The sequence below is a fragment of the Lampris incognitus genome, chromosome 14, assembly GCF_029633865.1.
Source record: "Lampris incognitus isolate fLamInc1 chromosome 14, fLamInc1.hap2, whole genome shotgun sequence".
Classification (NCBI taxonomy): Eukaryota; Metazoa; Chordata; class Actinopteri; order Lampriformes; family Lampridae; genus Lampris; species Lampris incognitus.
The window spans coordinates 3,644,414-3,667,852 of record NC_079224.1 but is presented as its reverse complement, the minus strand read 5'-3'; the positions used below and the strand labels follow the sequence as shown (position 1 = coordinate 3,667,852).

Genomic DNA, 23,439 nt, shown 5'->3' with positions numbered 1-23,439 from the left:
CGAGCATTCAGAGTGGACGGATAGTGAGTGATACGTGCATGTGTCTTTTCCTTCATCTACTGCCCTTGACACGGGATAATCTCTCAGTTCACTGCTAGATAATGAAGTTTTATTATATATTCCAGCTTCATGTAGATAAATGAATCAAGTTTCATCCTTTTATACTGCATGTACATGTTCGGATAGCATGAGCTAACCGATTGCTAACTTGCCGTAGCCTAGAATGTCATTAGATGTTAGCCGCGTGCGTACCAGAATTATTTTACCGTTACATCTTTGACTTACCTGTTATTAAGAAAATGGCTTATATTGGTTATAGAAAGAATGTAATGATTTGATGTGTGGCTTCTGTATGTCTACACAGAATAGTCTGGTAAAATATCTTTATTTTTTCTCTGTCTGTTACAGTTTTACAAAACATGGTTTCTCAGTAAAAGCTCTGAAGAACTCAACATGGTCTCCTGAGTACTTAATGGAGCCATTTGTTTAGCTTGCTGTCTAGGCTATGTAGAGGCATATAGCTGAGGGCAGAAGGGTAAAAAGATCTGTCAACATGTCAAGTGCATCACCTAGGACTTGAGACACATCACCTCCAACGCCAGCAATGATGTCCCAGGCAGGAGGCCGCCCCCCCCCCCCCAGATGGATGTCAGGTCAGAGTGCAAATCATCCGCTTCACGCCGATCAAGCAGCTCAATTGCAAGCCAGGCTGCAGCACAAGCACGATCAAACGCCGAAGCTGCCCGCGCCAGAGCTCAGTACGCCAAACGCCAAATAGACCTGGAGGGCGAGAAGGCACGCACTGAGGCAACGCTAAATGCTCTGAAGCAGGAGGGCGAGGCTGAAGCAGCGCTCGCCGCAGCTGGGGTCCTAGAGGCTGCTGCTGAAGACCCACCTGATCCTACTGAGCTAGCCAGTGCAGGAATCCCTGTTGCAACACCTGCTTCGATCAGGCACATCGAAGAATATGTAAATACCCACTTCTACAATGACCATGATATAAACGAAGAGAGAAAGGATGACATGGAATGACAGTCTGACCACGGTGACACTCACAACCTGGATCAGAGTGTGCTGCACCCAGTCGCTGTGTATGCACATCGGTGTTGTACAGACTCTTCTACCAGGTGGCAGCCTAACCATTGCCCACCTAATCCACCTAACCATGTCAGAACAGACAATGCCCAATTTCAAAGTAGATCACTGCCCAGACAGACTGAAACATCAGATCTTGCTACCTACCTTGCACGTCGTGATCTCCTGATGGCAGGGTTCAAGGTTTTTGACAATAGGTCAGAGACCTATGTATCTTGGAGGTCTATGTTTCGCAATGCTATCGAAGGCCTAAACCTCAAAGCCAGTGAAGAGTTTGATTTATTTACCATGTGGCTTGGCGGGGAGTCTCTTCAATATGCCCTGAGGATTAGAGCTGTTCACGTGAATAATCCAGAAGTGGGTCTTCAGCGTTTATGGCAATGGCTAGACAAGAATTATGGCTCATCAGAGGCATTTGACGCATCTCTGTTCAAACGTCTGGAGAGTTTTCCCAGGGTTTTTCATAAGGACAGTCACCTTTTGCAAGTGCTTGCAGATCTTCTTCTTGAGCTTGAAGCTGCGAAAAACGAAGGTTATCTGCCAGGCCTCAGTTTTCTTGACACCTCAAGAGGAATAAATCCAATAGTGGAAAAGCTTCCACACAACCTCCAAGAGTCGTGGGTCAAACAAGGGTCAAGATATAAGAAAGGCCATAATGCTCTTTATCCACCTTTTTCTTACTTTGTCCAGTTTGTGAATAGCCATGGTGAAATGAGAACAGACCCCAGCTTTGCATTACAAGGCTACAGCACACTGCCTCTCAAAGCAGACGAGACACCAGTAATGCAAACAAAATTCAGGGTTCCTGTCACAGTGAACAAAACAGAGGTTGGTGCTCCTGACAACGATGTTAACGCATGCTCTCTTGGTTCAGACAAACAGTGTCCAATTCACAGGAAGCCACATTCTCTTGCCAAATGTAGGGGATTTAGAATGAAGACACCGGATGAGAGGAAACATTTTCTCAAAGAACAATCAATCTGCTACAAGTGCTTATCCACAGACCACAGGGCCAAGGACTGAAGGTAGTAATTCACTGTTCAGAGTGCAACAGCCATGGCCACGTCGCAGCTATGAATGTTGGCCCACCCCCATGGTTACTTAAAGAGTCTGACACGTCACCAGGAGGCCATGGCGGGGAGAATGACAGCCCGAACTCCACAGTGACCACATCCAGCTGCACAGAGGTATATGGAAAGGGGCTTCAAGGAAAGTCATGTTCTAACATTTGCCTGGTCAAGGTGTACCCTAGAGCATTTCCTGAAAAGAGGAAAATATATGTGATGTTAGATGACCAAAGCAATGTATCGCTGGCAAGGTATTCTTTTTTTATATGTTTGGTGTATAAGGTGAAGTCCTCCCATACACAATGAAGACGGGCTCTGGCATAACAGACACCAGCAGAGTTCACTGCCCATGCAGCATAGTCAAGGATTGGGCAGGGACCTGTCCACAGACCTATTAGTGTTCCAGGTAGCAATCAGTGAAAAGCCCTTTACCAAACGGGGCATGCTGTCGGTCATTAACAGTCTATATGACCTCCTCAGCTTTGCTGCGCCTGTCAGCATTGAAAGCCATTCAATTCTGTGAGAGAGCTCTTCTGATTTATGTGATTGGGATGCTCAGCTGCCGAAAGGAAAACATGATGAAAGGCAAAGATGGAGAGACTCTCTGCAATACCTACAGCAGCCATCCCCAGAACGTACACTTCAATTCCCTTGTCTGCTGCACAGACAAAAGAGATGCATTTCTGTAATTAATCCACAAAAGCTGTGGGTGCTGTTGCTTATCTGAAGCTGATGGCTGCTGATGGTTAAAGTGAAGTGAGCTTTCTCTTCGGCAAAGCAAGACTCACTCCAAAGCTAAGACATCACCATTCCAAGACTGGAGATATGCGCAGCGGTGCTGGCTGTGGAGGTGGCTGAATTAGCCCAGGAAGAGCTAGATATCTTAGTAGATGAGGTGAGCTTTTTCACAGACACTAAAGTGGTGCTGGGCTACATTTTTAATGAGAAGAGACATTTTTATGTCTATGTTCATAACCATGTGTAGTGCATCAGGCGTTCTACACAGGCCCATCAGTGGTATTACGTGTCCACTCATCTAAATCCAGCTGATCTCGCCACTCGAGCATTACCTGCTGAGCATCTGTCTCTCTCTACATGGCTGAGTGGACCTGCTTTCCGCACTGACTCAAAGCAAAGTCAAATACAGGAGGAACCCTTTGACCTTGTTGACCCCGAGACTGATTCTGAACTGTGTCCAGAGGTTGTGACCCGTGCCAGCACCCTGTCAAAAGGTAAACTTGGAAGTGCTAGATTTGAAAGATTCTCAAGCTGGAGTCTTCTGTTGAGAGCCTTTGCTAGGCTGCAACACATCGCCAAGTCCTTCAAACGTGAACCAGAGAGTGCCTGTTATGGATGGCATGAGTAGTAAGCACCTTGACAAAGAACAGCTTCACCAGGCCAAAGCCACTATCATTCGCACTGTGCAGAGAGAGGTCTACACAGACGGCGTCTGGAATGATGTGAGCGCATCACAAATCAATCATCACAAATCAAGCCCACTTATTGATGCAAGTGGAGTTCTTAGTTCTTAGTAGTTCGTAGTGGTTGGCTGACAAGACCACAGTTAACATCAGATGAAATGCATCCTATGCTCATTCCCGGGAGACACCACATAGCCCAGCTAATAATCAGGCACTTTCATGAAAAGGTATGCCACCAGGGTAGACACCTCACTTAAGTGGTCATCAGAGCTGCAGGTTTTTGGATTGTTGGAGGAAAGAGAGCTGTAAGCAGTACAATCTTCAGCTGCACCACATGCCACAGACTGAGAGGCAAACAACAACAAAAAATTATGGCAGACTTACCTGAGGACAGGTTATGCACAGACCCTCCTTTCACATGCGTGGACCTGGATGTTTTTGGTCCATGGCCCGTCACAGTCAGGAAGACATGGGGGGGGGTCAAGCAGAGGTCAAGAGATGGGCAGTCATCTTCACATGTATGAGCACGCATACATATTGAAGTCATAAAATCGATGGACACATCATCTTTCATCAACTCACTGCATCATTTCTTCACCATCAGAGGTGCTTGCTAAACTGTTCAGGTCTGATTTTGGGATCAATTTCGTGCCTGCAAAGAACTACAAATTGACAAGGCTGTCATAGCAAGAAAATTGATGCATACCTGGAAGACAGTGGATGTCAGTAGCAGTTTAATCCCCCGCACGCTTCAAACTTGGCCGGATCTTGAGAGCAGATGATAGGAGTCACACGATGAATCCTGGACACAATGCTACTACAACATGGCACTGCAAAGCTCACACATGAGATGCTAGTGACATTCATGGCTGAGGTCACTGCAGTGGTAAAAACACGGCCTCTCACAACAGTTTCCACAGATCCAGAACATTCTGAAATTCTCACCCCTGTCATGCTGCTCACCCAAAAGCTTGGCACACCACCGGTACCACCAGGTCAGTTTCAAAGCAGTGACCTATTCAGAGCACAGTGGCTACGCGTGCAGTACCTGGCCAATGTCTTCTGGGGGTGATGGCAGGAAAAATACATCAGTGGGCTCCAAGATCATTGTAAATGGAGGACCGGGAAGCCTAATCTAAAAGTAGGAGACGTAGTCCTGCTGAAAGATAGCCAAGAGAAAAGGAATGGCTGGCCAGTCGGACTTGTCACCAAGACCTTTCAGACCTTTCCCAGTGATGATGGCACAGTCAGGAAGATAGAGGTCAGGGTTGTCCGAAAGGGTGAGCAAAGACTTTACCTGCGGCCTATAAATGAAATCATTCTGTTGGTGCCCAAGGACAATTCTTAAACGACTGTAGACTCTTCATTTTTATGTCCTTTAATATGGTGTGGGTATGATGTTAAACTGCAACTGGCACCCCCACTTCAACCCTTGGGTTGTCGTGAGGAGGGTGTGTGGACACCCAGCAGGACTAAAAACAAAACCTGTCAAAGGGCGGATGAGTTCCTCTGTGAAACCGCCATCCATACCTGGAGAGGAGATGGGGACCACCAGGTACTCCCCCTACTGAAACACAATGATGACTCAACCAAACTCAATCGCCATACTGGATCGGTCGAGGCCCAGGTTAGCAACGGCCACGTCCTTCACCAACCTTCCTTGGGGTGATGTCGAAAAATATGTTACTGAGGAAGTAAAAAAGGCAAACAACAAATCTAAAACTACAGAAATCTGAGTTCATCACAGGGACCTGGAATGTAAGAACACTGAACACACCTGGAAAATTACAAGAACTCTGCCACGAAATGGAAAGCTACAGTTGGAATGTATTAGGCATCGCAGAGATGAGATGGAAAGACATGGAAGGGAATGTCACTGACAAAGGTCATAAGGTCTGACACAGTGGTAACAGTCTCAATTATGTCAGGTGTTGGATTTATGGTGCACATGGACACAGTCAATTCAGTACTACAATGTTCACCAATATCAGACAGGATCATCACTCTGCGAGTAAAAGCTCAACCTTGCAACATCACTATTATCCAGGTTTATGAACCTATGACAGATCACACCAACGAGGCGATTGAAGAATTATACGAAGAAATTGAAAATTACATCAAGAAAAAAAACAAAGATATTTTGATTGTGCAGGGTGATTGGAATGCCAACTAACGAGACTAACGAGAGAGGTCTCAGACTACTAGAGCTTGGGTGCGAGCAACAACTGGTTCTGGCAAACACGCTCCACCCTCATAAGAACTCGCAGAAAACTACAGGGCACTTACCGGACGGAAAAAACCACAGCCAAATAGACTACATACCAATGTTGAAAAGGTTTCAATCAAGCATTGTAAGAAATAAAACGAGATCTTTTGCTGGAGCTTATATAGGAGGCGACCGCGATTTGGTGATGATAACCGTCAACATAAAGCTGAAAAAGCAGAAAAGAGAAAAGAATGGTAGAATCAAATATGACCTTGAAAAACTAAAAGATGCAAATGTTAGAGACGAATTCCAAGCCAGAATTGGAGGACGTTTGCTGCTCTCTGGAACTTAGACAGTGTTGAAGAAGTGACCAAAACGTTCTCGGAAGAAATGAACAAAGCTGCTCTAGAAATACTAGGTAAAAAGAAGTCCAAGAAACATCAAGGGATCCAAGACAGAACATTGAAGCTATGCGACAGAAGACGCGAAGCCAGGGCTCTGAAGTGCAGCTCTGAAGAATGCAAGCAGGAATACAGAAAATGTAACAAAGAAATGAAAACAGTGATGAAGAAAGATAAGGGGGAATGGATTGAACAAGAATGTCGAAGTATTGATAACAACCTGAGGCACAATAACACTAAAATGGCTTCCCAAACAGCGAAGAAATTAACTACATAACAAAAAGTTAAGACATATGCTATCAACGACGCAAATGGAGAACTGATCTCAGACAAAAAAGTGATTGCAAAGAAGAGGGCGGAATACTGTAGTGATCTTCACAATTGTGACCCTAAGTGAAAATCAGGAAGTATACAACCAACTGATAGTTGATGAGAACAAAAGCGCAGAAAACGAAGATCACACCTTAAAATGCGAAGTTGAAGAAGTCATCAAACATCTGAAAAACGACATAGCACCAGGAGCAGAAAATATACAACCTGAATAATAAAAAATGGCAGCGACGAAGTTATAGACATCTTACTTAGCATCTGCAACAATATTTATAGCCTGAAGAAATGGCTTATGCATTAGACTAATTCGGTACTGATTCCACGTCTAAAGAAAGGAAACTTGAAATTATGCAGCAACTACAGAACCATTAGTCTAATCAGCCATGCGAGCAAGGTAATGATCATTATCAGAAGAATCACACAAGTTAAGCAGATTCTTGCTGAAGAACAAGCTGGTGTCAAGACTGGAAGAAGCACAAACGAAAAACTCTTCAATTTTAGGGTTATTTTTGAGAAATTTATAGAACATCAACGAGAAGTCCATTACAGCTCTATTGATTATAAGAAAGCCTTCAACAGAGTGCGGCAACAGGCTCTATGGAAAATCATGAGAAAACAACATCAACGAACACCTTGTACAAGTTATTGAAGCTCTTTATAAAGATTTGAAAAGCGCAGTGCTAGTGGACAGCACACTCAGCGACTGGTTCTGGTTCACTACAACAGTAGGAGTGAGACAAGGTTGTTTACTGTCACCGTGCCTTTTCAATGTATTCCTTGCAGAGATCGTCATCAACGCTATGGAGGGGTTTGAACCAACTCTCACAATCAGCGGAAGAAAAATCACCAACCTTCACTTTGCAGATGATATATATCTAATCGCCAGCAACAGGGAAGAACTAGCTGAAATAATCAGATGAGGGGATAAGGTGGCTAAGGACATGGGTATGTTGATCAGTACTCAAAAAAGCAAAAATATGATAACAAAAGATCACCCGAGGAGGGGGACTGAAGAGATTGAAGAGCAGAACACGGAAATAGTTGCTGGCAGCAAAAAACTTGAGGAAGTCACGTCTTTCAAATATCTTGGATCTGTGATTAATGAAGACGGAAGATCGGAAAAATAAATTAGGAGCAGAATCGCCATAATAACAAGTACAATGAGCAAGCGCAACACGATCTGGAAAGATAAAAACCTTGGAATTAAGTAAAAAATGCAACTGCTCCGCACCATCATAATAGCAACTCTTCTATATGGTGCAGCACCCTGGACCCTAAAAAAACTATGGAGAAAAAAATACAAGCCTTTGACCTTAGAGCATATAGAAGAATGATGCAAATCCCATACACAGCGCACGTCACCAACATTGAAGCGCTGAACAGAGTTAAGGAAGCTATTGTATGATTTATAAAGATACTAAACGAGTGAGTGATCCCCCAAAATGGCGCTTTCAACCAGGATGGCTTATGAACCCCACATTCATAGATTTTTTTAGATAAACAAATTGATTTATATTTTGAATGTAACACATCCCAGACATCTGCTAGCACAAGATGGGAGGCATTCAAGGCCTTTATTAGGGGTAAAATAATTTATTGTACTCGTTCAAAGAAAAATAGTGCACAACTGGAAATAAAGACATTAGATGAGAAAATTTTAAAAATAGAATGGATATCTACCATAACATACATATCGCTACAGACAAACATACACAATTATTCCTACTTAGATCTCAGTATAACGAATTATCAGCTAATAAAGCAGCTAACGATTTACTGAGACTCAAACAGTCCTACTATGACCAGGGGGGAAAGCCCGGAAAACTCCTAGCATGGCGCATTAAACAGCAGCAAACAGAAAGGTCTATTAACTGTATAGAAGCTCCAAATGGTAGAACTATAGTAGACCATACAGAGATTAATGAAGCCTTCAGTCTTCTATGGGAAATTGTATAGCTCTGAGTAATCTTCTAGCCCGGACATGCAGACAGAATTCCTAAACAACCTTAATATTCCCAGAATTTCTGAAGAGGAAAGGAAAATATTAGAGAGAAGTACAAACCCCAATTCCAATAAAGTTGGGACGTTGTGTAAAACATAAATAAAAACAGAATAAAATGATTTGCAAATCCTTTTCGACCTATATTCAGTTGAATGCACTACAAAGACAAGATATTTAATGTTCAAACTGATAAACTTTATTGTTTTTTTGCAAATATTCACTCATGTTGAATTTGATGCCTGCAACACGTTCCAAAGAAGCTGGGACAGGGGCATGTTCACCACTGTGTTACACCACCTTTCCTTTTAACAACACTCAATAAGCGTTTGGGAACTGAGGACACTACTTGTTGAAGCTTTGTAGGTGGAATTCTTTCCCATCCTTGCTTGATGTACGACTTCAGTTGCTCAACAGTCCGGGGTCTCACTTGTCGTATTTTGCGCTTCATAATGCGCCACACATGTTCAATGGGAGACAGGTCTGGACTGCAGGCAGGCCAGTCCAGTACCCGCACTCTTTTACCACGAAGCCCCGCTGTTGTAACACGTGCAGAATGTGGCTTGGCATTGTCTTGCTGAAATAAGCAGGGACGTCCCTGAAAAAGACGTCGCTTGGATGCCAGCATATGTTGCTCCAAAACCTGTATGTACCTTCCAGCATTAATGGTGCCTTCACAGATGTGCAAGTTACCCATGATGCCATGGGCACTAACACCCCCCCATACCATCACAGATGCTGGCTTTTGAACTTTGCGCTGATAACAATCTGGATGGTCCTTTTCCTCTTTAGCCCGGTGGACACGACGTCCATGATTTCCAAAAACAATGTGAAATGTGGACTCGTCAGACCACAGCACATTTTTCCACTTTGCGTCAGTCCATCTCAGATGAGCTCGGGCCAGAGAAGCCGGTGGTGTTTCTGGGTGGTGTTGATATATGGCTTTGGCTTTGCATGGTAGAGTTTTAACTTGCACTTGTAGATGTAGCGACGAACTGTGTTAACTGATGATGGTTTTCCCAAGTGCTCCTGAGCCTACGTGGTCATATCCTTTACAGAATAATGTCGGTTTTTAATGCAGTGCCGCCTGAGGGGTCGAAGGTCACGGGCATTCAGTGTTGGTTTTGGGCCTTGCCGCTTACGTGCAGAGATTTCTCCGGATTCTCTGAATCTTGTGATGATATTATGGACCTGAGATGATGAAATCTCTAAATTCCTTGCAGTTGTACGTTGAGAAACGTTGATCTTAAACTGTTGGACTATTTGCTCACGCAGTTGTTCACAAAGTGGTGACCCTCGCTCCATCCTTGCTTGTGAATGACTGAGCCATTCGGGGATGCCCCTTTTATACCCAATCATGACACTCACCTGTTCCCAGTTAACCTGTTCACCTGTGGAATGTTCCAAACAGGTGTTTTTTGAGCATTCCTCAACTTTCCCAGTCTTTTGTTGCCCCTGCACCAGCTTCTTTGGAACGTGTTGCAGGCATCAAATTCAAAATGAGTGAATATTTGCAAAAAACAAAGTTTTTCAGTTTGAACATTAAATATCTTGTCTTTGTAGTGTATTCAATTGAATATAGGTCGAAAAGGATTTGCAAACCATTGTATTCTGTTTTTATTCACGTTTTACACAACGTCCCAACTTCATTGGAATTGGGGTTTGTATAACATTGGAAATTGCAGAAGCGATTGGCTGTATGCAGGTTGGAAAAACAGTGGGTCCAGATGGCATCCCATGATAAAAAAAAAAAAATCCAAATTACTTTCACCCCTTTTGGAGATGTTTCAGGAGTCCTTTGAGAACGGTCTTATTATCACATCCATGCGGGGTGCCCTAAACACACTACTTCCAACACCAAGCAAACCAAATAGAAAATGTGAAAATATGAAATTAGCCTTTTAAATTCAGATACAAAAATACTCTGTTAAGTTCTTGCAAGAAGATTGGAGGGCTTGCTTTCTCAGGTGGTGGTGCAAGACCAAAACAGATTTATCCAAGATAGGCAGGGCTTTCATAATATCAGACAAGTGCTCAATATTTTACACAGCCAGAGAGAGGCGACAGACACGGCCTTACTCTCACTTGATGCCGAGAAGGCCTTTGACCGTGTTGAATGGCCTTATTTGTTCGAGGTGCTCTCCCGCTTTGGCTTTGGAGATGCATTTTGTAAATGGGTTGGATTGCTCTGTACTGGGCTTACTGAAGAAGTCCTGACTAATACCAGTATGATTTCTAAACCTTTTAACATCTCTAGAAGTTGCCTGCAAGGGAGTCCTTTATCACCATTGCTTTTTATCCTTGCGATAGAGCCATTTGCTATAGCGGTGAGAATGGACAGTGACACATATGGAATTCGAGAAGGTCATTTAGAATATAAAATAGCGCTCTTTGCCTATGATGTAATTTTGCTCCTAAAAATTCTACATAGCTCTATCCCCACACTCCTAGGTCTTATTGAAACGTTTGGAAAAATATCTGGATATAAAGTTAATCATTCAAAATCATCTATAATGCTACTTAATGAATCAGAGAGGAAAAATAGCCATGTTTATGCTTCTACTTGAAATTCAACGGATAATTTCACATATTTGGGAATAGAAATTGTCCCTGAGGTGAATAAGATTGCTCAGATAAATTATGACCCAATTCTGGAAGCTAGTATCTCATCAATAGAACGTTGGACATCTTTACCTATTTCAATGATTGGCAGGATAAATATTCTAAAAATGACCATACTCCCTAAATGTCTTTATTTGTTCCAGAATACCCCCCTGCCAACCCCCTCAACTTTTTTTTTACTAGAATCAATAAATTGTTTACCAACTTTATTTGGCAAATAAGCATCCCAGATTACGTCTATCTTTACTCTATCTACCATATGACAGAGGAGGCCTTAAATGCCCAAACATCCAATGGTATTACTGGGCAGCTCCATTGCGGTCCATTATGTTTTATTTTTCACCCGGAATCCTCCCTGCTTGGTTGGATTTGGAATCCTCATCTGTTACACCAAGATTACCATTGCACTTATATTTGTACTCAGCAGATCGTAAATACCTGAGGGAAAATACAGAGAACCCTGTTATATTGAATATGAGTGATGTTTGGTCTGACACTTGCAAATATTTGAATATAAACTCTTCCTGGTCACGCTTCAGTCCTATTTGGGGTAATGCCAATTTTAAACAAGGGAAAAGTGATACAGGATTTCGAATGTGGGCTGAAAAGGGCTTAAGGAAAGTGCAAGACATGTACAGTGAAGAGGAAGTATTTATGTCCTTTGCAGAAATATCCACCAAATATGACATTCCAAAGAATAGTTTTTTCAAACATCTTCAACTTAGGAGCTTTATATCCTCATCTCAAAACCATTCATGAGATAAATCTGGCATTTCTCCACTAGAGGGAGCAGTCACAAGACATTGCTATGATAAAGGTTTAATTTCAACTCTGTATGACTTGTTTGTGTCCAGATCTGATGATTCACCTGAATCAAAACTGAGATGACGGGGAGGAAGATATAGGGGAGGACATATCTGTAGAAGGCTGGAGTGAGGCATGTAAGGAGGCACAGAGGCAAACAATCAGCAGCAGGTTGAAACTTATCCAGTATAAACGGCTGAGGTGGACATACGTAACTCCAGTTAAAATACATAAGTTTAATGATGACGTTCCTGATACTGGTATCAAGTGTAAGGAGACGAGAGGAACACTAGTATATCATTGTAAATGGGAATGTGTGAAAGTGAAAACCTTTTGGCAATATGTTATTAATATGACTTACCAAATTTTATCAAAGAAACGACCATTGGATCCCAAGCTTTTTATCCTTGGTATATATCCTACCAACCCACATGTACAAAGCAGAGAGGCCAGCTTCATAGACAGGTGTATACTACAAGCTAAAGCTATAACGGCTCTTAGTTGGAAAAATGTTGATGGACCAAGGCTTGGAATGTGGTTCAAAGAAATGGCATCAACATGTCAATGGAAAAGATAAGGTGTATTGCTAGACGTAAACAGGATGTTATAAGGTGTATTGTTAGACATAAACAGGATGTTATAAGGTGTATTGTTAGACGTAAACAGGATGTTATAAAGTGTATTGTTAGACGTAAACAGGATGTTTTGATGATATCTGGAGACCCTCTGTGTACTTCTTAAGGCATCGTGTTAATGTTGGCAACCCGCTTCAGCAAGAACAAGCTCTGGGGGAGGGGGCAGCTTTATAGCATCCTGCACACCGACCAGAAAAACACCCTTTAAATCTTTTTTCTTTTAATGTTTTTTTTTCTTCTCGTTACTTTTATTTATTTTATATAAATTACTTTTTTGTTCTTAAGTGGTTAGGGATTAGGTTATGGGAGGGAGAACAGGGTGAAACATGTTTGCTGTGTTCTGTACTGTTGATGTACAATTTGATGTGATTTGCAAACTGAAAACCAATAAATATATTGTTAAAAAAACAATAAATATATTGTTAAAAAATAAGCTACTGTCACCATGATAGTTTACTGACCATGTTAAAAAAAAAAAAGGGAAATTAAATTGGTTTGGGCACATTTGCCAAACGGAAAGGACACTTGCAAAGGACGCCTGGCAAGGCCTGGAAGAAGGGACTAGGAAGAGAGGGAGACCGAGGAAACCTGGTAAACAACATGGAGAACGCCTACAGAGGAGCGTAGTGGAGGCGGGGAGAGCTGCGATGGATAGAGAACGGTTCGAAGAGACTTGTTGAGGCATCAGCTGTGCTCCTATGACCTCCATAGGTTACAGAACTGATGATGCTGATGATGATGATGATGATGCTCAATAACTGTAAGTAAGGAAATCCCAGAAAGTTGATTCAGTTCAGTGGGTAGAAACGTTTCATCACTCCTCTAAATGACATCTTCAGTCTCAACTGACTGCAGCGAACCCCAACGCTTAACAGCACAGTTGCATAACTACGAAAGCAGCGATTGGTTTCAAGTGAATTAACTGGAGTTACAACGGCCATGTGTCACAGAGGAGTAGTCTTAATCACAACATGGTAAGATGGTGACAGATGTACTATTCGTTCCCCGAAGCAGAGTAACTACGGACTAAAGTTTCAGCCTGCCTCAGCAATACGAAGGCCCCACTGTTCAACGTCAGCCGAGATGAGAGGAAAGCAGTCACAACTCTTTCCAACCTCTTTCCAACCTCTTTCCAACCTCTTTCCAACCTCTTTCCAACCTCTTTCCAACCTCTTTCCAAACTCTTTCCAACCTCTTTCCAAACTCTTTCCAACCTCTTTCCAACCTCTTTCCAACCTCTTTCCAACCTCTTTCCAAACTCTTTCCAACCTCTTTCCAACCTCTTTCCAAACTCTTTTCAACCTCTTTCCAAACTCTTTCCAAACTCTTTCCAACCTCTTTCCAACCTCTTTCCAAACTCTTTCCAACCTCTTTCCAACCTCTTTCCAAACTCTTTCCAACCTCTTTCCAAACTCTTTCCAACCTCTTTCCAAACTCTTTCCAACCTCTTTCCAAACTATTTCCAAACTCTTTGCAATCGCACACCTCACCTCTGGCAAACCTCCCTCGTACATATCCTGCACCACTCCTCTACATGGAATAGTTTATATTTATATTTCAGTATAAAATAATGAGTTGAAAATACGTTTAACATGCTGCATGTACATGTATTTATTGTTCCTTCAGGCTAAGAAGGCTGCCAGGTGGAGTGCACTGTGGCCGGTTTAGTTAATCTGCAGATATTAACATGCAGGTTTATTTTCCCATCACTAGTCTGGTTGAAGAGTAGGAACGAGTTTAGTCGACTAAGATTGTCTTCGGTTGACTACAGCCCGATATCTGACATCACTGCAACCAACATCCATCCAAGTGACTCCCATGCTCTTTTGGTTTTTCCAAACACCAGTCAGCTGTGGTATGTCCCCCAGCTCCCGGCGAATAACACATCTCTCCAACATCATTTAAAAGCAATGACTTAGCTGTCTTTCCACCTCTGTAACCCCCTCCCCCCTCACATTTGTGATATTCATGCCCCCAATACAGGGCAGGCCCGACGCCTAAGCGAACTAAGCACCTGCTTAGGGCCCCCAAAGGCCCCCAGAGGGCTCCCAAGAGTGTTTGTGATATTCATGCCCCCAATATGGAGTCACCAGCCGCTTCTTTTCACCTGACAGTGAGGAGTTTCACCAGGGGGACGTAGCACGTGGGAGGATCACAGGATTCCCCCCAGTCCCCCCTCCCCCCTGTACAGACGCCCCAACTGACCAGAGGAGGTGCTAGTGCAGCAACCAGGACACATACCCACATCCGGCTTCCCAACTGCAGACACGGCAAATTGTGTCTGTAGGGACGCCGCACCAAGCCGGAGGTAACACAGGGATTCAAGCTGGTGTCAGTACTTGATCTACTTGCCCTACCAGATGTGCTCGGGGTCCTGCGACTACAGATGACATCAGTACTTCACACATTATGATTGGGTCGGGGCTTGGGTAGAGGCTTGTTCAGTTTAGGAACAGCGGGAAACAGTAGATTGATGTTAGACGCAGCTCGGGCCTTTGGCCCTCGCACCTTTACTGACCAACTCTGTCAACATGGACTGCAAAACCCACACACAGCTAAATAACTATAAAGCTAGTGCTAAACAACGCTAGCTAGCAACATAATCCATGACGTCATATGTAGTTGAAGGACCCCAAGTCGATACTGTACCCGAGCAGAAATAGAACCCACACCGTCCCGGCCTTGGAAGGCAACAGAATAGACCACCACGCTACCCGGACACCCGGGCCACTTCACTCATTTCCATGTCTTGCGGGGGGGGAATGTCATGACAGTTAAACACTTCCCAACAAATAGGCTCCCACATCCGTGCTGGGAGGGTTGCAGTGAGAGGATGCACGTTTTGATGCAGGCAGTAAGAAAGAACAATACTGCCACATAACAGACAAAAGTCAGTTGAATCTGAGTAAGATCCGTCCTTACCCCCTTTACTTCTCCTTCATGGTCGACGGTTGGCATTAGCTGGAACGCATCGGCATCCCTAGTCGAGGATGACACACACACACACACACACACACACACACACACACACACACACACACATACGAACACTGGATTAGTACACGGCTTACAGCACAAACCACGAGTACATCAAGGTCCTGAACTGGTCCAGTTAAGAGAAACCTGGCTGGGATTGTCTTCCCGTGTTCATGAAGCATGAAGACAAAGGTCTGTGAAATGCACTAGTTGCAGAAAGCCACTGTCGACTTCTCTGTGTGCAGAAGTGATTGATAGCATGACATCACTTCTGTCAGTGTGGCAGCATGGTCCAACATGCAGTTTGAACCACCTGCCTTTCAATTACTGCAGTTTGATTTAATGACCCGTCACGCACCCTTCTATGCTGCTGTCATCATATGAAGCACGCCCTGGCAAGTGACGCGGTGACAACTCCGTTTTTTTTTTCTAACGGCAATTTGGCCCAAAATAGTAGTTAAACAAGCTTCTGTATACTGCCCTGAAAGTCACAGACACTTGAGTTGCGTAGGAAAATGTTCCTGCGTGCACACTCGTGTATGCATATTGTATAAATACATACTGCCAAGCATCACTAGCTTTCATCATTAGCCAGTGCACAATATCATACAGCCTGGTGAAGAGAGGGATGCAGAGAGAGAGGGGTATGTGTTGATTCCCAGATGAACAGGTGTTTTTTTGTGGACTCTAGCTGTTTTGAGACATACGGCATAATCTATACCTGCCCCATGGCTGTAAGAAAAGGAACGTAGATGAGAAAAGAGAGGAGGTGGTGGTTTTGAGACATTCGGTTAATCAAGTCACAAACTGCCCATCCCTGCACCAGCGAGTGTGTCCACCCAGTCATTCTACCAAACGAGACACTGCGGCCTGCCACAGCTGCAGCCTGGCCAGCTGCAGCCTGGCCAGCTGTAGACTGCCCCAGCTGCAGACTGCCCCAGCTGTAGACTGCCCCAGCTGCAGACTGCCCCAGCTGCAGCCTGCCCAGCTGCAGCCTGCCCAGCTGCAGCCTAGCCCCTGCAGCCTGCCCTGCTGCAGCCTGCCCTGCTGCAGCCTGCCCTGCTGCAGCCTGCCCTGCTGCAACCTAGCCCCTGCAGCCTGCCCTGCTGCAGCCTGCCCTGCTGCAGCCTGCCCTGCTGTAGCCTGCCCTGCTGCAGCCTGCCCTGCTGCAGCCTGGCCCCTGCAGCCTGCCCTGCTGCAACCTAGCCTCTGCAGCCTGCCCTGCTGCAGCCTGCCCTGCTGCAGCCTGGCCCCTGCAGCCTGCCCTGCTGCAACCTAGCCCCTGCAGCCTGCCCTGCTGCAGCCTGGCCCCTGCAGCCTGCCCTGCTGTAGCCTGCCCTGCTGCAGCCTGCCCTGCTGCAGCCTGGCCCCTGCAGCCTGCCCTGCTGCAACCTAGCCCCTGCAGCCTGCCCCAGCTGAAGACTGCCCTGCTGCAGCCTGGCCCCTGTAGCCTGCCCAGCTGCAGCCTGGCCAAGGGCATGGACTCTCCCTCGGTACACTGTTTTCATCAAGCTAATTTTATGCAGAGATTAGCAGTATTTTTATTTTTTAAAAAGTGTATAAAATATGTATTGAATTTAAGTTTGAGTATTTGTATTTGTATTTCAGAATGTAATGAGTAGTAGGTTACTTCTGAGAGCAGTATTTTGTATTTGAATACACTAAAAAAAAAAACCAAAAAAAAAAACCTGTCAGCAGAAATCGGACTTGAGCTGAAAGAGGGACATTGTTTTCTTTCTTTTCTGGTTATAGCCTATTTATCTCAGTCCTGCTAATGATGAGAATGATACACAGATAGCTGCCAAATGACACATGTTGACGCAACGTCGATGCTGTGTGCATGGTGGGGATGCAGATGTGAAAAGCAGGCTTGCTAGGTCCTCCCTCCCAACGGTATAGGTAGAAGTACCGACAATGTGAGGTATGAACTGCTGTGAGTAAAGATGCATTGAAGAACAGTATTATTTTTTCAGCATATCTATTAGTTACAAGACTTTGTGGGAAAGCAGTTTTGTGCTTGTATGTGTTGCCTCTGCAACTGTTATAGCGTGCTAATGTGTTCCAAATGTGATGCGTTGTGCGTTGTGTGTAGATGAGATACATGGGGGTGGCCATCTGACAGGCTCCTAATCTCTGGAATGAGATCCTCATGGTTTTTATGAGAAAGGCCTCCTCCTCCCAGATAGCGTTGAGACCCAAGGTACCATTGCTCAGCTTTCTACTCTGATGGAGCTGGACTCAGACCCAGCATGCGGTCTGGTCTGCCTGTGTGTCAGTCATGCTGTCTGTTGGTCTGCCTACTTTACCGTGGTTAGGAAAGATTGAGCATGTAGAGCCTTCTCTCTGTGGACACCAGACGGGAATGAAAAGGAGACGAGTCCTCAGAAAGTTGGGTTCAGGCCCAAAACTCTCTGTGGTCAGAAAGTTGGGCCTGAACTGCCTTGATGAGCTTAAGGATGTAAGTGATCTCTTTTGACCTTTTACAAGGACCTTTTACAAGGATAGGGTAGCATACAAGAAGTGAAGAACCTCATGTACTTCTCATTGTGAATAACCGCTGCCATTTTTTACCCAGAAGAGTGATTTGAAATATTCTTGACTCTTGTTGCCTAACGAACTTCCAGCTCATTCAACATCAGCATCAAGAGGAAGGCATTTCAGCGACAACAGACACTGAGATGGAGAGTTTTGCAGACTTGGTGAAGCACATGTTTGAGATGGATCCGAGCCGACAGTAACACCCAGTCAGGTTCTGCAACAGCCATTTATCACCATGGGCTGCTCTCAGGACAACTTCCCGCACAACTCCCAGCGTGTGTGTGTGTGTGTGTGTGTGTGTGTGTGTGTGTGTGTGTGTGTGTGTGTGTGTTACAGTGCTCCATGTATCTGTGGGTGGATGCTTTCATTTATCAAGAAGATGGAAGAAGCAATGTACATTATAGACATGTGTCTCCATTAAAGACATCAGAAATGTCAGTGTAACCCAGTGAAGTATTTGGGTTTACAGAATGAATGGTTAAACAAGATAAAATTATTAACTAAAGATTATGGTTAATATTTTCATATGATTTGAGAAGTGATTTAATTTTATATTATGCCAGTTGCATTATAGCTGAGCTAATTATTGATTTCAGACGTTTTCACCTTCATAAATAATGAAGGACTTTTATTTTCCTTTGTTCCCATTTGCCCCTCAATAGGAACAGCTACTCATTTAAATTGTCTTTGTCATTTGTTGCATTGTCTTTGTCCCAGGCTTGTTGTCTTGACTTTAACTCCTGTCTTTTGGCGTTAACCAGTGTGGGATCTGGGGGGTTGCTGCAGCTGCTCGCAAATTGTCCATCTTCGCCGCAGCGAAAACAGTACCACGGCTTGGGTCTTTTGGTTTCAGAAGCAGGCTTGGCTGTGGACTGCTTCTCACTTGATGTTTCCTCTTTTGGTTTGGCTTTTTTCTTTGCCCACTTGTTTTTCTGACTTTTCCCTTCTTTGTGTTGCAGGAGGCTTGCAATTTGGGCTTGTAGATCAGCTATCTGCTTCTGGATCTGCCCCATTTCAGAAGGTGGACTGCTCACTGGAGAAGATAAGTTGTGCTCTTCTTCAGAGGAGCAAGCATGTGCTTGGGATTGAGCTTTGGTTTTGGTAAGGCCAAGATGCTGCTTCATTCTGTTGGCTTTTGCTGCTTGTTTATCTTCTTCAATGCGCAAGAGCAATAGTAGCTCCGAGAAGGTAGGTGGTTTGTTTTTCTTCTGCTCCAGCCGGAGTGAGGTGATCAAGCTATTATTCCAACATCCCCTGCAGAACTGTTTCAGAAGCTGTTTATCTGCATCACTGGCTGGGATGGTTTCTCTCTTTCCGACGTTGTTCAGAACAGTCTGCACCCGATGGAGATAGCTGGATGGCTTTTCTCCTGAATCCTGGTTGAGGCTGAGAAACCTTGCGAATAACTCATCCCCATCTTCAACTGTAGCGTAGGCTGAATCAAGTAGGTCCAAGTAAGCTCTGGGGGTTGACTGAGGAGTTAATGACTTAACTACACTGGCAGCTGGAGACAATAGACTGTCAGCTATCTTCCTCACCAACAGTGCCTTGGAGATGGTGGGATCTGCGATGAGGAACTCTACTTTACTTCCCCAGGTTTCATAATCAACTTCTGAGTTGGGACAGGGCACTTTGCCTGAAAAGGGTCTCAGCTTAGCTAAGGAGTGGTTCTGAGGAGGGAGGTCTGTACTCTTGACGATATGCTCCACCACTACACGCTGCACTTCAGGGGGAACTAAGTTACCAGGAGACAGCTTTGTCTTGGGTGCTACTGTCTCCCCTAAACCTGGTGTGGTGGTTGTAGCCATCATGGAGGTGTAGTTATTTTTTTCTGAACCATGTGACTCTGTGTCTTTCTCGGTTTCAGTTATGGTAAGGGGCACTACATCCCTATCACTAACTTTCACCACTGGAGCTGGGTCTGTCTCAACTCCCTCCTCTTTCTGTTCTTCCACATAGGTGGTTATTCTGGTTAACTCTTCTTGTAAGATCTGCTCAAATGATTTGCCACTAAGGTTAGCTACATCTTTAAGCTCAGACAAAAATGTCTGTGTGATATCTGTACCCTTCTCACAGGAATACACACTGGCAAAGGCTTCAACATGATGGATGATTTCTGGGTCTGCATCACTAGGTCTGTCTAAAGGTAGCACCCCATCAAATGCTTCAAGTGCTGCTCCAGATGCAAACTCTACTATGACCTTGTCAGGCTCAGGAAGCTTCACTATCCTTGCTACAGATCCATATTGCTTTAAATAGTCAACTATTTCCTCATCTACAACTGTATCAGACAGACCTGAAATGATAACGGAGTTTGAAACCTTGATATTCTCTGCCTGAATGGTTTCCATGTTTTTCAGATTGTTCACTCAAAATAATGAATATGACTCGTAAATCAGCTGTGGTATGGTAATTGCACTACTGCACCCTACTCCTGGCTGGCTCGCCAATTTTTTGCTACCATGTAACCCACTCTTGGTTGACGTAGGCGCTCTAGAATAAACTAGGTTCGTAAGGAGTAAGGTATGAGGTAAGTACAATAACCACGACCACACCTGATTTCAAGGTTACTACTTTTACTTTGCAACTTTGCAACCTTGTATGTAAATTATGCAACAACATATATACATGTACAATATATAGAAAGTAATAAACAGGCCCAAAAATAAAATGCTGTGAACGTCTCTTTGTATGAATTTTAAAGTGTCCAAAGTCTTGAGTCGAAGGTGGAATCCGAATCTGACCCGTTTGGATCAGATCTAGTCAAGTCAGTTTTGTCTAAGAGCTCTTGGAATCTGAGAATGTCTCAGGATGACGTGCACGTATGTGTCACTGTGCCACTCAGTCTGACTGGCACAGTCCTACCACAAGGCCGACGGTGGTCAAACTCCTGTTCTGGTAGGTTGATCCGTAATCTTGGAAATCCAATTTGGGTAGCTCGCCGTCTATTGAGATCAGGATCGGCCCTGTGGTGGTTCTTGATGGAATCAAAAGACCTGACCTGTACAGAAACAGGTTCAGCTCTTCTCTATTCTGTTTGTTGTACAACACAATCACTCACTCTAAATTCAACAATGTACTGCTGAACACAATACATTCATGTAAATATTCAATTCAAATACATATTATCAAATTATATAGTAATAACTAGTATATAAACTATTTTATCTGGAGCTATTCAACATACTGCTAAATGGTGACCCATAACGATGTATGACAACAGTATGGTGACAGTTGGCTATGTTAACCAACATTAGCTAGGTCCAACAACACACAGTGAATTAATTTCCGCCTATTTCCGATTGCAGTAATATGCAAATAGTACTATTAAATTCCCTCTTTAACCTTCCCAAACGGTTCCAGTTCCAACATACAACATCTTATAAACATACTACATTAATTACTTATGACATATTTGCACGAAATTAACTTAAAACGATCCACCATACTAACGCGGAGATCTAGCAATGAAAAGCAGCTAGCTAGCTAGCCTAGCTTAGCTTTAGCTTACCGAGTCCCAGCAAGGCACACACAAAAGAAAAGACGAAACCGAGGTTTCCAGCGTCCTTGCGTTCTGTGGTTCATATACTTCACTCACTATTGAATACAATACTTTCTAATTTGTTTCTCAGTCGTTCTGCTCAACTCTGTTGACAGAAATAACCTTGCGTTTATTTCACTAGCAAGCAACACTCTGGTTCAACCGGCTCAAACCGGCTCACGCACGTTCAACTAGAAAACGTACTTCAGACTTTCAAAATAAAAGTCCTTCATTATTTATGAAGGTAAAAACGTCTGAAATCAATAATTAGCTCAGCTATAATGCAACTGGCATAATATAAAATTTAATCACTTCTCAAATCATATGAAAATATTAACCATAATCTTTAGTTAATACTTTTATCTTGTTTAACCATTCATTCTGTAAACCCAAATACTTCACTGGGTCACATCAGCAGAGAATCCTCTTGTATTAACAGTAGGATGTGTTACAGTTGATAAACAGTAGGATGTGTTATAGTTGATTAACAGTAGGATGTGTTACGGTTGATTAACAGTAGGATGTGTTACAGTTGATTAACAGTAGGATGTGTTACAGTTGATAAACAGTAGGATGTGTTACAGTTGATTAACAGTAGGATGTGTTATAGTTGATTAACAGTAGGATGTGTTACGGTTGATTAACAGTAGGATATGTTACAGTTGATAAACAGTAGGATGTGTTACAGTTGATTAACAGTAGGATGTGTTAAAGTTGTTTAACAGTAGGATGTGTTACAGTTGATTAACAGTAGGATGTGTTATAGTTGATAAACAGTAGGATGTGTTATAGTTGATTAACAGTAGGATGTGTTATAGTTGATTAACAGTAGGATGTGTTATAGTTGATAAACAGTAGGATGTGTTATAGTTGATTAACAGTAGGATGTGTTACAGTTGATAAACAGTAGGATGTGTTACAGTTGATTAACAGTAGGATGTGTTACAGTTGATTAACAGTAGGATGTGTTACAGTTGATTAACAGTAGGATGTGTTATAGTTGATTAACAGTAGGATGTGTTATAGTTGATTAACAGTAGGATGTGTTATAGTTGATAAACAGTAGGATGTGTTATAGTTGATTAACAGTAGGATGTGTTATAGTTGATTAACAGTAGGATGTGTTACAGTTGATTAACAGTAGGATGTGTTACAGTTGATTAACAGTAGGATGTGTTATAGTTGATAAACAGTAGGATGTGTTATAGTTGATAAACAGTAGGATGTGTTACAGTTGATAAACAGTAGGATGTGTTACAGTTGATTAACAGTAGGATGTGTTACAGTTGATTAACAGTAGGATGTGTTACAGTTGATAAACAGTAGGATGTGTTATAGTTGATAAACAGTAGGATGTGTTACAGTTGATTATCAGTAGGATGTGTTACAGTTGATTAACAGTAGGATGTGTTATAGTTGATAAACAGTAGGATGTGTTATAGTTGATTAACAGTAGGATGTGTTATAGTTGATTAACAGTAGGATGTGTTATAGTTGATAAACAGTAGGATGTGTTACAGTTGATTAACAGTAGGATGTGTTACAGTTGAGTGTTATAGTTGATAAACAGTAGGATATGTTATAGTTGATTAACAGTAGGATGTGTTACAGTTGAGTGTTATAGTTGATAAACAGTAGGATGTGTTATAGTTGATTAACATTAGGATGTGTTACAGTTGAGTGTTATAGTTGATAAACAGTAGGATGTGTTATAGTTGATTAACAGTAGGATGTATTACAGTTGAGTGTTATAGTTGATAAACAGTAGGATGTGTTATAGTTGATTAACAGTAGGATGTGTTAT

General features: G+C 43.2%; 1 protein-coding gene across 1 annotated transcript; it reads left to right on the top strand.

Annotated features, from left to right (window-relative positions):
• The first annotated feature begins 3,511 nt into the window (after positions 1–3,511).
• On the top strand, positions 3,512–16,835 carry LOC130123870 (keratin-associated protein 4-6-like). The gene is made up of 2 exons (XM_056293183.1): positions 3,512–3,622; positions 16,383–16,835. The coding sequence occupies exons 1-2, from the start codon at positions 3,512–3,514 to the stop codon at positions 16,833–16,835; spliced, it is 564 nt and encodes a 187-aa protein (XP_056149158.1).
• The last annotated feature ends 6,604 nt before the right edge of the window (positions 16,836–23,439 follow it).